Raw genomic sequence first — 14,575 nt, 5'->3', positions numbered from 1 at the left:
CCAATTCCTCTGCCCTGTCCTTTCCCACAGCCCTAAACTGCTTCTCTCGTCCATTTCATCCTGTCCCTCTCCGTCTCTCACCATTCGAAACGTTTCCCAACCCTTTCCCCATGGCTTTGTATCAACCCCACACTGACAACACGTTCCACCCTCCCCACACTCGACCCCTTGGCAGGGCACAATCCTCAATCGGTCTGGGGTGGCGGGAGTGGACGCGGTCTCTGTCGGTGTGTGTGTGTGGGGGGTGGACGGTCTCTGTCGGTGTGTGTGGGGGGTGGACGGTCTCTGTCGGTGTGTGTGAGGGGTGGACGCAGTCTCTGTGGGTCTCTGTCGGTGTGTGTGAGGGGGTGGACGGTCTCTGTCGGTGTGTGTGAGGGGTGGACGGTCTCTGTCGGTGTGTGTGTGTGGGGGGTGGACGGTCTCTGACGGTGTGTGTGAGGGGTGGACGCAGTCTCTGTGGGTCTCTGTCGGTGTGTGTGAGGGGGTGGACGGTCTCTGTCGGTGTGTGTGAGGGGTGGACGGTCTCTGTCGGTGTGTGTGAGGGGGTGGCCGCGGTCTCTGTGGGTCTCTGTCGGTGTGTGTGAGGGGGTGGACGGTCTCTGTTGGTGTGTGTGGGGGGTGGACGGTCTCTGTTGGTGTGTGTGTGGGGGGTGGACGGTCTCTGTCGGTGTGTGTGAGGGGGTGGACGGTCTCTGTCGGTGTGTGTGAAGGGTGGACGCAGTCTCTGTGGGTCTCTGTCGGTGTGTGTGTGGGGGTGGACGGTCTCTGTCGGTGTGTGTGTGGGCGGTGGACGGTCTCTGTCGGTGTGTGTGGGGGTGGACGGTCTCTGTCGGTGTGTGTGTGTGGTGGGGTTGGACGGTCTCTCTCGGTGTGTGTGGGGGTGGACGGTCTCTGTCAGTGTGTGTGGGGGTGGACGGTCTCTGTCGGTGTGTGTGTGGGGAGGGTGGACGGTCTCTGTCGGTGTGTGTGTGTGGTGGGCTTGGACGGTCTCTGTCAGTGTGTGTGGGGGTGGACGGTCTCTGTCGGTGTGTGTGTGGGGGTGGACGGTCTCTGTCGGTGTGAGTGTGGGCGGTGGACGGTCTCTGTCGGTGTGTGTGGGGGTGGACGGTCTCTGTCGGTGTGTGTGTGTGGTGGGGTTGGACGGTCTGTCTCGGTGTGTGTGTGGGGAGGGTGGACTGTCTCTGTCGGTGTGTGTGTGGTGGGCTTGGACGGTCTCTGTCGGTGTGTGTGGGGGTGGACGGTCTCTGTCGGTGTGTGTGTGGGGAGGGTGGACGGTCTCTGTCGGTGTGTGTGTGGTGGGCTTGGACGGTCTCTGTCGGTGTGTGTGGGGGGGGTGGACGGTCTCTGTCGGTGTGTGTGTGGGCGGTGGACGGTCTCGGTGTGTGTGGGGGTGGACGGTCTCTGTCGGTGTGTGTGTGTGGTGGGGTTGGACGGTCTCTCTCGGTGTGTGTGGGGGGGCTGGACGGTCTCTGTCGGTGTGTGTGTGGGGGTGGACGGTCTCTGTCGGTGTGTGTGTGGGGAGGGTGGACGGTCTCTGTCGGTGTGTGTGTGGTGGGCTTGGACGGTCTCTGTCGGTGTGTGTGGGGGTGGACGGTCTCTGTCGGTGTGTGTGTGGGCGGTGGACGGTCTCTGTCGGTGTGTGTGGGGGTGGACGGTCTCTGTCGGTGTGTGTGTGTGGTGGGGTTGGACGGTCTCTCTCGGTGTGTGTGGGGGGGCTGGACGGTCTCTGTCGGTGTGTGTGTGGGGGGTGGACGGTCTCTGTCGGTGTGTGTGGGGGGGTGGACGGTCTCTGTCGGTGTGTGTGGTGGGGTTGGACGGTCTCTGTCGGTGTGTGTGGGCTTGGACGGTCTCTGTCGGTGTGTGTGTGGGGAGGGTGGACGGTCTCTGTCGGTGTGTGTGTGTGGGGGGGGGTGGACGGTCTCTGTCGGTGTGTGTGTGGGGAGGGTGGACGGTCTCTGTCGGTGTGTGTGTGTTGGGGGGGTGGACGGTCTCTGTCGGTGTGTGTGGGGGGTTGTCTCATGCTCTCTTGCCCTACTGTCTGTTGCAGAACGGAAGCGGTGAAAATCCGGGATGGGTGTTATCGTCACCACGAATGCTATGCCTGTGCTGACTGTGGCCTGAACCTTGGCATGAGAGGCCACTTCTGGGTCAATGACACGATGTATTGCGAGAAGCATGCACGGGAGAGATACCAAGCTGCTGAGGGAAGCTCGTGACCCAGCCGCTTGGGGCCAACACACACCTGACCTCTAAGACCATAAAAATCAGCACAATGCAGATCCTTGTAATGTATAGAGTGAATAATTAAAAGAAAGAAATAGCAGTTTGTGGATGATTCTCTCTTCTGCCCTGCCTTATCCTTATCCAGAATGTTACTGTTTTCATCCCCAAGACAGGGTGCATTCTGTTTGTCGACTTAATCAGTGTCCTTGGCACTGTTCCAATTGTCTTTCTGCAGTCTGTCAAGGACTCGGGATTTGTCGCACGATGATGTGTGAACGCTATTAGCGAAGCACTATGGTACTACACAGGTTCCATTTTGTTACAAAAATATCATTTTGTTACTACAGGGAAGGTATATTTCTGCATGACAAATGACAATGGGCCCCAGCACCAGCCTCTAGGGATCATAGAACATAGAATAGTACATGACAGGAACAGGCCATTTGGCCCACAATGTTGTACTGACCCAGCTAAAAAGCAAATCAAAAACACCCAAACACTATTCCCTCCTACCTACACCATGTCCATATCCCTCCATCTTCCTTACATCCATGTCCTTATCCAAACATCCCTTAAAAGCCTTCAATATATTTGCCTCTACCACCACACCAGGCAGAGCATTCCAAGCATCCACCACTCTGAGTAAAAATACTTGCCCCTCACATCCCCCTTGAACCTCCCCCCACCTATCTTCAATACATGCCCTCTGGTATTAGACACCACGTTACTGGCCTTCAGTCTGTAAAACAACTCTCCAGCATCAGCTCGTGTGTAATGCCATTAAGCCAATCATGTCCATATGATCTAAGCTTCCAGAGCAGCCTACCATGTCCAACCTTCTCAAAGGCTTTCTCAAGTCCACGTAGACAAGGTCTGTAGCCCTGTCCTCATCTTTTTCTTGGCCATATCATCATTTTAATAAAAACTCAAGTTTGTAGGATGGGATCTCCTGCTCACAAAGCTGTGCTGACTACGCTTGATCAACCCCAGTATTTCCAGGTATGTTTGTATCCTGTTCCTTGGACTCCCCTTCAACTTGCCAACCCACACATGATCGACATACTGGTCTCTAGTTCATAGGTTTTCTTTTGCTCCCCTTCTTAAATAATGCACAACATTCGCAACCCTCCAGTCTTCCGGTACCTTAAGATGCAAATCTTGGCCAAGGGAGATGTAATTTGTGTAGTTTCCTACACTGTTCGTAGATACACCTTATTATGACCTGCCTGCGTACATTTTAAGACACCCTGCAGCATATTTGCCATAATGCAGAGCATCTCTAAGGCCATCCCTAGTTCTGAATTCGTCTCGTCTTCCTCCATGGTAAAACCAGAGAGGAAATTCATTAAGGACCTTGCCCATTTCTTGCATTTCCACACAAGGATGTCCTTTTTGGTCTCTTCTCTGTCGTTACTCCGGCTTAAGACGATGCTGCTGAAGGCGGGGTACAACTTACTGGCAGTTAACAAACAAGAAATACAACTAAATACTTTATTACATAAAGTGTTATTAACAGGAAAAATATGGTAAATGATTACCGCAAGCAAAGGTGGGGCTGGGTTAAGGGTCGAAGATTGTGGGTGCGAGGTGAAGTTGGGGTGAGTTTGAGGCATCTCCAAGAAGAAGTTGGAGTGAGGTAGAGGCAAATTCAGAATGAAGTCGGGACGAGTGGAGTGGTGTAGAATCGGAGTGAGGTCGGGACGAGCGGAGTGGTGTAGAATCGGAGTGAGGTCGGGACGAGCGGAGTGGTGTAGAATCGGAGTGAGGTCGGGACGAGCGGAGTGGTGTAGAATCGGAGTGAGGTCGGGACGAGCGGAGTGGTGTAGAATCGGAGTGAGGTCGGGACGAGCGGAGTGGTGTAGAATCGGAGTGAGGTCGGGACGAGCGGAGTGGTGTAGAATCGGAGTGAGGTCGGGACGAGCGGAGTGGGGTAGAATCGGAGTGAGGTCGGGAGGAGCGGAGTGGTGTAGAATCGGAGTGAGGTCGGGACGAGCGGAGTGGTGTAGAATCGGAGTGAGGTCGGGACGAGCGGAGTGGTGTAGAATCGGAGTGAGGTCGGGATGAGCAGAGTGGTGTAGAATCGGAGTGAGGTCGAGGCAGATTCAGAATGAAGTCGGGACGAGCGGAGTGGGGTAGAATCGGAGTGAGGTCGGGAGGAGCAGAGTGGTGTAGAATCAGAGTGAGGTCGGGACGAGCAGAGTGGTGTAGAATCGGAGTGAGGTCGGGACGAGCGGAGTGGGGTAGAATCGGAGTGAGGTCGGGAGGAGCGGAGTGGTGTAGAATCGGAGTGAGGTCGGGACGAGCGGAGTGGTGTAGAATCGGAGTGAGGTCGGGACGAGCGGAGTGGTGTAGAATCGGAGTGAGGTCGGGATGAGCAGAGTGGTGTAGAATCGGAGTGAGGTCGAGGCAGATTCAGAATGAAGTCGGGACGAGCGGAGTGGGGTAGAATCGGAGTGAGGTCGGGAGGAGCAGAGTGGTGTAGAATCAGAGTGAGGTCGGGACGAGCAGAGTGGTGTAGAATCGGAGTGAGGTCGGGACGAGCGGAGTGGTGTAGAATCGGAGTAAGGTCGGGACGAGCGGAGTGGTGTAGAATCGGAGTGAGGTCGGGACGAGCAGAGTGGTGTAGAATCGGAGTGAGGTCGGGACGAGCGGAGTGGTGTAGAATCGGAGTGAGGTCGGGACGAGCGGAGTGGTGTAGAATCGGAGTGAGGTCGGGACGAGCAGAGTGGTGTAGAATCGGAGTGAGGTCGAGGCAGATTCAGAATGAAGTCGGGACGAGCGGAGTGGTGTAGAATCGGAGTGAGGTCCGGACGAGCGGAGTGGTGTAGAATCGGAGTAAGGTCGGGACGAGCGGAGTGGTGTAGAATCGGAGTGAGGTCGGGATGAGCAGAGTGGTGTAGAATCGGAGTGAGGTCAGGACAAGCGGAGTGGTGTAGAATCGGAGTGAGGTCGAGGCAGATTCAGAATGAAGTCGGGACGAGCGGAGTGGGGTAGAATCGGAGTGGGGGGGGGGTAGAGAGGCAGATTTGGGATCCATCCACCCAAACAGAGAGTGAGGTTTGATCACCGGGTCGGTTTGGGAAGATCGGGTATGGGCCGAAGTGTGGCAGGGGGGTCCAGGCCCAAAGTGGATCAATGCAACGGGGCCATGGTTCTAGAGTGAAGAACAAGCCCAAGTTTGGACAATTTAAGTGCCGGGCCGGATGGCAGGCTGTCGGGACCAAAGGTGAGGATCAGGCCGGTTTGGCTCACTGCTCGACACTGCACAGAGATGGAGGCTGCCCCAGGCGTTATGTCTGCAGGCTCACTTTTGTTCTAAATGCTATCTGCCTACTTTCATTGCTTGCACTATTTGTTTCTCTCTCTCTGCACATTGAGCGTTTGTTGGTCTTTTATTAATGGGCTCTTCCGAGTTTCTTGTTTTGTGGCTGCGAGTAAGGAGATGAATCTCACGGGGTCTATATCGTACACAAACTTTGATAATAAATGTACTTTGAACTTTGAAAACCAAATTGGAGAAATGATTCAAACATTGGTGCGGTCTTCCATTGATTCTATTATAGTTATTATTCTATAGATTTATTGAGCATGCCCGCAAGAAAATGAATCTCGGGGTTATATATGGTGACATGTATGTTCTTTGATAATAAATTTACTTGAACTTTGAATTCAGTTGGTTGAGCGGCATCCGTAGGCTGAAAGGAAAGGTCAACGTCTCCTTTGAAAGGTCAAAGGAAAGGAAAGGAAAACCTGAAATTTAGGTTTAACATGGAGGACAACAGTTTAACAAAAAACATCAGTTTGATGACTTGCAGATGGTTCTACAGTTGAAGAACTTAGCATTGAATCTGGACGGCTGTCACATAGTCAGAAGGAAGATGAGATAAGCCCATAAAATTTGGGAGCAGAGGCAGGCCATTTGGCTTATCGAGTCTGCTCCGCCAATTCTTCCAGTCATCCCCACTCCCCTGCCTCCTCCCCATACCCTTTGATGCCCTGGCTAATCAAGAACCTATCAATCTCTGCCTTAAATACACCCAATGACTTAACCTCCACAGCCGCCTGTGGCAACAAATTCTACAGATTTACCACCCTCTGACAAAGTAACTTCTCCACATCTCAGTTCTAAAAGGACATCCTTAAATCCTGAAGTTGTGCCCTCTTGTCCTAGAATCCCCTACCATGGGAAATAACTTCGCCATATCTAATCTGTTCAGGCCTTTTAACATTGGGAATGTTTCTATGAGTTCTCCTCATTCTCCTGAACTCCAGGGAATATAGCCAAGAGCTGCCAGACGTTCCTCATACAGTAACCCTTTCAATCCTGGAATCATCCTTGTGAATCTTCTTTGAACCCTCTCCAATGTCAGTATACCCTTTCTAAAATAAGGAGCCCAAAACTGCACACAATACTCCGTGTGGTCTCATAAGTGCCTTATAGAACCTCAACATCACATCCCTGCTCTTATATTCTATACCTCTCCTGCCTTCTCCCGGTAACCTTTGATGCCCTGACTAATCAAGAACTTATTAACTTCCACCTTAAATATACCCAATGATTTGGCCTCCACGGCTGTCTGTGGCTTTAAATTACGTAGATTCACCATCCTCTGCCTAAACAACATTTGCCTCATCTCTGTTCTAAATGGATGTGCTTGTATTCTGAGGCTGTGCCTATGGTCCTAAACTCCCCCACTGCAGGAAACATCCTCTCCATATCCACTCTATTCGAGGCCTTTCAATATTTGATAGGTTTCAGTGAGAGAAACCCTCACATTCTTCTAAACTTCAGCAAGTACAGTCCCAAAGCCATCAAATACTCCTCATGTTAATCCTTTAATTCCTGGAATCATTCTTGTCAACTTCCTCTGGACCCTCTCCAATACCAACACATCTTTTCTCCGATATGGGGTTCAATACTGCCCCCCACTACTCCCAGTGTGGCTTGACCAATGCCTTATGAAGCCTCGGCATTACGCCCCTGCCAACAGGAACTTGGTAGGAAGCAGCAAAGCATCCTAAAGTACAGTGACCGACAGCAATCCGTGCATGTGACAGGGCAAGTTGAGGAAGTGGGAGAGTTTGTAACGTGGAAAAGCCCTTGCACTGGGTCAGCTCTACACTCTGGACCTTGGAAGTCCGGATTCAGTGGGACAGACAAGCTCCACAAACGGGGGTCTTCCTTGGTTACAGTCGATGCCCGTGACGTCTCCTGTGCCTTGCGATGTCTTTCTAGCTAAATCAGCATTTCTAGAACAAAAAACATACATTGCTGTCTCACTCAAAATGCTGGTTTTTAAAGTTGTTGTAAATAACTTTCTTTTATGTATTCAGTAGTCCTGATTATTTTACAACTATTCATTTGAATGAGCAACTTGAGTTTGAGAAATTGCACACAGTTGTATAACAAAAGGTGGACAGAATATGATATGCGAGGGGTGACTGATAAGTTCGTGGCCTGAGGGAGAAGGAGTTAATTTTAGAAAACCTAGCACATTTATTTCTCAACATAGTCCCCTCCTACATTTACACACTTGCAGGGAGGGACGAATAGATAAGGGAGTGGCGTAGGGAGTGATCATTGTGGAAAGCAGAAAGTGGGGGGAGGGCAGATGTGTTTGGTGGTGGGATCCAGTTGGAGGTGGCAGTAGTTTCGGAGAATTATGTGCTGGTTGTGGAGGCTGGTGGGGTGGTAGGTGAGGACAAGAGGAACCCTATCCCTGGTAGCGTGGCGGGAAGATGGGGCAAGAGCAGATGTGTTTGAAATGGAAGAGATGCCGGGATGCCCAATTTCTCCTCTCCTTTTTGCGCTATATATTGAACCACTTGCCCAACTAATAAGACAGAGCGAAATCGTAAAAGGTATCAAGGTGGCAGGGATTGAACAGAAAGTGGCGTTATTCGCAGATGATGTTTTGGTCTATCTGAGTGAACCAGAAAAATCATTTATAGGATTGTTTACACTGTTGGATGACTTTGGGAAAATATCAGGTTATAAAGTAAATGTAAAGAAAACGCAGGTTATGTCCCTAAATTATACACCATCCAAAAAATTGCAGGATACATACGATCTTAAGTGGGAAGCTAAATCATTAAAATATTTAGGAATAACCCTGCCGAAGGATCTTTCAACACTGTCACAGGTAAATTATGGGCCATTAATCTCAGAGATAAAAGCAGATATGCATAGATGGAATCTTATCCCCTTTTTAAGTTTAAATTCAAGGATAAATACTATAAAAATGAATATTCTTCCTCGGTTATTATATCTTTTCCGTACTTTACCAGTGGAGGTGGATGATAATCAATTCAGGGAATGGGACAAATGGATTTCCCGCTTCATTTAGCAAGGAAGGAAACCTAGAATTCGATATAACACCTTACAGTTAGGGAAGGAAGGAGGAGGTATGGTTCTTCCTTGCCTGAGAAATTATTTTTATGCCTCACAGATAACCCCTCTGTTATATTGGTGTAATAGGGAATATAAGGCTAGATGGAAGGAAATAGAATTTGGATTAGTTGACAGTTTTCCTCTTCAGGCCTCAATAGCTGACAAAGGATTGATGGCCCAGTTGGAAAAATTTAATAATGCTTGGATAAATCTTACATTAAAAGTATGGCAGAAGGTGGTTAATTCATGTGGAATTAATAACATGTTAAAACTCTTTAGATGGTGTGCATATGATACCGAATTCCTTCCCAACAGAGGAGATAAAAGATTTGAGCTATGGATAAAGAAAGGTCTTACAACCTACCTCTCATTTATAGATAAAAGAGTATTACAAAGTTTCCAAATCCTGCAGGACAAACATGGCCTAGAACATAATGACTTTTTTAGGTACCTTCAAATACGAAACTATGTTAACCAGAGTTGTAGATATACAGACCTATCAACAGTAGAATTAGAATTTTTCAAGATTCTGAATTCGGCTTGCAGTTCAATACCTAGTAAATCAGTTTCTCGCCTATATAATGCACTCTCCCATGCTAAAAATGTAAATACACTGTATATTAAAGAGAAGTGGGAGAAAGAAGCGGGGTTGGTACTTTCAGAGGAGGCTTGGGGGAAAATCTGCAGCTTTCAATGGTCCTCGACTAATTCTTTGACTTGGAGAGAACATTGTTGGAAAAACATTATAGAAACATAGAAACATAGAAAATAGGTGCAGGAGTAGGCCATTCGGCCCTTCGAGCCTGCACCGCCATTTATTATGATCATGGCTGATCATCCAACTCAGAACCCAGCCTTCCCTCCATACCCCCTGACCCCTGTAGCCACAAGGGCCATATCTAACTTCCTTTTAAACATAGCTAATGAACTGGCCTCAACAGTTTGCTGTGGCAGAGAATTCCACAGATTCACCACTCTCTGTGAATCTCTGTGAATTATAAGATACTTCAAGACCCCATATCAGGAAAAATATAAAGATACAAATGTGATGTGTTGGAGAAGGTGCGGCTCCAAGGAGGCAAATCATTTTCATATTTTCTGGGATTGCCCTAAATTGTCTATTTTGGGAAGGTATCCATAGAACATTAGTTAAGGTACTTAGGTCCCAGATACCTCTGAACTTTGAGACGCTCTATTTGGGGCATGTATTGTTCCTTGAACAGAAGGAAGATATAAAGTTGCTGCAGGCCCTCTTAGCGGCAAGTAAGAAATCAATCACTAGAAAATGGCTAAATCTAATACCACCTACATTAGAAGATTGGTACGAAATTATCTTGGAAATATTTAAAATGGAAAAGTTGACTTACTCACTGAGAACTCAAAAAGAAACATTTTATCAAATCTGGAATAAATGGATTGAATATATAACCCCAATGCGAGCAGACTTTAGATGACTCTCCTAATGATTTATATTGCTCTTCTCATCAACACAGTAATATTGCTAACGTAAGCACCCCTAGTCTAAATGTTTGTTTTTTTTTTTGGAAAATAGAGAATTAACACAAGTAAAGGGAAAGATTTGGGAAAGGGATAAAAAAAAAATGAAAAAATTAAGTAAATAAGTACATAGGGATTGGATAATTATGTCTGCGGGCAGGAACAAGCACGAACAAATTGGGATATAAACACCTACAATGGTTGGTATATAGGCTTGTATGCAACATTTTGGACCAGTGGAAATGGTCCAGAAGGGTTGTATGGAAACTATTATTACCATTTTTCTTAACAACTAATTTCATTACTTAACCTAATAGGTTAGATTTACCACAATACATAATTATCTATTTAAATGTTTATTTTCCTTTTATATCATCTCAATGTGTACTTAAGAATGTATAACTAACTTTAGTTTTATACATATAAAAAAATGGAAAAGGTTATATGTGTGAAAAAAGTACATGATAATTGTGAATTCCTTATCCAAATAAAAATAAAATTAAAAAAAAAAGAAATGGAAGAGATGCCGTTGAGGGCAGCATTGATGATGGAGGAAGGAATTCCCTTTCTTTGAAGGAGGAGGACATCTCCTTTGTTCTAGAATGAAAAGCCTCATCCTGAGAGCAGATGCGGCAGAGATAGAGGAACTTAGAGATGGGGATGGTGTTTTTACAAGTAACAGGGAGGGACGAAGTATGGTCCAGGTAGCTGTGAGAGTCCGTGGGTTTATAATAGATATCAGTGGATAAGCTGTCTCCAGAGGTAGAGACAGTGAGATCGAAGAAAGGGAAGGGAGGTATTGGAAACGGACCAGGTGAATTTGAGGGCAGGGTGGAAGTTGGAGGCAAAGTGGATGAAGTCAATGAGTTCAACATGGGTGCAGGAAGCAGCACCAATGCAGTCTTTGATGTAGCGTAGGAAAAGTGCAGGATGGTCTCCAGTGTAGACTTGGAACATTGACTGTTCCACGTAGCCGACAAACAGGCAGGCATAGCTGGGACCCATGCGAGTGCCCATGGCTACCCCTTTTGTTTGAAGGAAGTGGGAGGAGTCAACCTTGTGTTCTGTTTGGGTAGCCTCCAACCTGATGGCATGGACATTGATTTCTCTAATTTCCAGTAATGCCCCCCACACCCCTTCCTTCACCATTTCCCATCCCCTTTTCCCTCTCTCACCTTATCTCCTTGCCTGCCCAGCACCTCCCTCTGGTGCTCCTCCCCACTTTTCTTCTTCCACGGCCTTCTGTCTCTTTCACCAATTAACTTCCCAGCTCTTTACTTTATCCCTCCCCCTCCCGGTTTCACCTATCACCTGGTGTTTCTCTCTCCCCTCCCCAACTTTCAAATCTTCTCCTTAGCTTTTTTTCTCCAGTCCAGCTGAAAGGTTTCTGCCTGAAACGCCGACTGTACTCTTTTTCATAGATGCTGCCTGGCCTGCTGAGTTCCTCCAGCATTTTGCATACGTTGCTCCATTCCAGAATCCAGTGGTACTTGAAAGATCATTACTAATGCCTCCACAATCTCTTCAGCCACCTCTTTCAGAACTCGGGTGTAAATCATCTGGTCTAGGTGACTTATCTACCTTCAAACCTTTCATATTCCCAGAAACCTCTCTAGTTAGGGTAACCTCACATACTTAATGATCCTTGTAACCTGGAACTTCCACCATACCTGGAACTTCCCAAACCTGTGTCTTCCACAGTGAAGACTGATGCAAAATACTTATTCAGTTCATCCGCCATTTCCTTGTCCCCCATTGCTACCTCTCCAGCATCGTTTTCCAGTGGTCCGGCATCTACTCTTGCCTCTCTTTAACACCTCATGTACCTAAAGAAACTTTTGGCATCATCTTTAGTATTATTGGCTAGCTTACTTTCAAATTCCATGTTTACCTTCTAAATGACTTTTTAGTTGCCTTCTGTTGTTTTTTAAAATCCAATGCTCTAACTTCCCACTAATTTTTGCTCTATTATATGCCTTCACTTTGGCTTGTATATTGGCTTTGACTTCCCTTGTTAGCCCTGGTTGAGTCACCCTGCCTTTAGAATATTTCTTCCTCTTTGACATGTATGTATCCTGTGCCTTCCGAAATGTTTCCGGAGATTCCAGCCATTGCTGCTCTGCCGTCATCCCTGCCAGTGTTCTTTCCAATCAATTCTGGCCAATTCCTCTCTCATGCCTCTGTAATTTCCTTTACCCCACTGTAATACTGATACATCTGACTTTAGCTTCTCCCTCAAATTTCAGGGTGATTTTGATCATATTATTATCACTTTCCCTTAAGATTTTTTTTAACCTTAAGCCCTCTAATCAATTTTGGTTCATTGCACAACACCCAGTCCAGAGTAGCTGATCCCCTAGTGGGCTCAACCACAAGCTGCTCTGAAAATAAATCTCGTAGGCACTCCAGAAAATCCCCCTCTTGGAATCCCGCACCAACTTTCGGCATGCATTTTCTATCTCCCATTGTAACTTGTAGATCACATTCTTACTTCTGTTTGGGGATCTGTACGTATCTCCCATCAGGGTCTTTTTACACTTGCAGTTCCTTAGCTCTATCCACAACGACTCAACACCTTCAGACCTTACGTCACCTCTTTCTAATACTTGCACAGTATTACACTTTCTACCATCAGAGCAATGCCTTGCTACCCATCCTTTCAATACAATGTGTATCCTTGGATATTAAGCTCCCAGATACAATCTTTCAGCCAAGATTCAGTGATGCCTGCAACATCACACACGCAATCTGCAACTGTGCTACAAGTTCATCTACCTTATTCCATCCATATACTGTACTGAGCGCATTCAAATAGAACACTTTCAATCCTCTATTCATGCTTTTTGAGTTTGTCTGCCTTTTACGTTACAACTCAACCTGTTGGCTGTAGTTTTGCCCTATCATCAGCCTCTCCTTGCTAGGAGTCTCAGTTCACATTGCCTTTGTTTGTAACCCAACCACCCCATTTTCAGAACGATCCCCCTGCCAAATTAGTTTAAACCCACTTGAACAACTCTAGCCAACCTGTCTGCAAGGACGTTGGACCCCTGCGGGTTTGGGGTGTAACCTTTTGTTTAGTCCTGATTATTTTACATCCATTTGAGAAATTGCATGCTGTTGTACAACGAAAGATGGTCAGAATCTAATGGTTTCTTGAGCAATAAAAGCATAATTTGCAATTTCTTCAAAAACACTTGAAACTTGTTTTAAACAGTTATATTTCATGCATCTCATGCTGTAGTGTTTTAGAATTAATTATAACATTGTGTAACTTAAGTCTGAGAAGTCACATGCAGTTGTTTAACAAAACGAGCACCGCAAACGCACAACATACATCAAAGTTGCTGGTGAACGCAGCAGGCCAAGCAGCATCTATAGGAAGAGGCGCAGTCGACGTTTCAGGCCGAGACCCTTCGTCAGGACTAACTGAAGGAAGAGTGAGTAAGGGATTTGAAAGCTGGAGGGGGAGGGGGAGATGCAAAATGATAGGAGAAGACAGGAGGGGGAGGGATAGAGCCGAGAGCTGGACAGGTGATAGGCAAAAGGGGATACGAGAGGATCATGGGACAGGAGGCCTAGGGAGAAAGACGGGGGGGGGGGTGACCCAGAGGATGGGCAAGAGGTATATTCAGAGGGACAGAGGGAGAAAAAGGAGAGTGAGAGAAAGAATGTGTGCATAAAAAGGAGTAACAGCTGGGGTACGAGGGGGAGGTGGGGCCTAGCGGAAGTTAGAGAAGTCAATGTTCATGCCATCAGGTTGGAGGCTACCCAGACGGAATATAAGGTGTTGTTCCTCCAACCTGAGTGTGGCTTCATCTTTACAGTAGAGGAGGCCGTGGATAGACATGTCAGAATGGGAATGGGATGTGGAATTAAAATGTGTGGCCACTGGGAGATCCTGCTTTCTCTGGCGGACAGAGCGTAGATGTTCAGCAAAGCGGTCTCCCAGTCTGCGTCGGGTCTCACCAATATATAAAAGGCCACATTGGGAGCACTGGACACAGTATATCACCCCAGTCGACTCACAGGTGAAGTGATGCCTCACCTGGAAGGACTGTTTGGGGCCCTGAATGATGGTAAGGGAGGAAGTGTAAGGGCATGTGTAGCACTTGTTCCGCTTACACGGATAAGTGCCAGGAGGGAGATCAGTGGGGAGGGATAGGGGGGACGAATGGACAAGGGAGTTGTGTAGGGAGCGATCCCTGCGGAATGCAGGGGGGGGGGGAGGGAAAGATGTGCTTAGTGGTGGGATCCCGTTGGAGGTGGCGGAAGTTACGGAGAATAATATGTTGGACCCGGAGGCTGGTGGGGTGGTAGGTGAGGACCAGGGGAACCCTATTCCTAGTGGGGTGGTGGGAGGATGGAGTGAGAGCAGATGTACGTGAAATGGAGGAGATGCGTTTAAGAGCAGAGTTGATAGTGGAGGAAGGGAAGCCCCTTTCTTTAAAAAATGAAGACATCTCC

The 14,575-nt window shown here is 47.6% G+C and overlaps 1 protein-coding gene across 2 annotated transcripts in view; it reads left to right on the top strand.

Moving 5' to 3' along the window:
• The window catches only part of pdlim2 (PDZ and LIM domain 2 (mystique)), a 36,922-nt gene extending 34,577 nt beyond the window's left edge, over window positions 1–2,345 (top strand). For both annotated transcript variants that reach the window (XM_063057221.1, XM_063057222.1), the window contains exon 9: window positions 2,048–2,345. In XM_063057221.1, the coding sequence (XP_062913291.1) occupies window positions 2,048–2,216 (169 nt within the window). In that variant the 3' untranslated portion in view covers window positions 2,217–2,345. The remainder of the gene's footprint in view (window positions 1–2,047) is intronic.
• The last annotated feature ends 12,230 nt before the right edge of the window (window positions 2,346–14,575 follow it).

The sequence above is a fragment of the Mobula hypostoma genome, chromosome 8 (genome assembly GCF_963921235.1).
Source record: "Mobula hypostoma chromosome 8, sMobHyp1.1, whole genome shotgun sequence".
Classification (NCBI taxonomy): domain Eukaryota; kingdom Metazoa; phylum Chordata; class Chondrichthyes; order Myliobatiformes; family Myliobatidae; genus Mobula; species Mobula hypostoma.
This window is presented reverse-complemented; position numbering and strand designations above follow the sequence as displayed.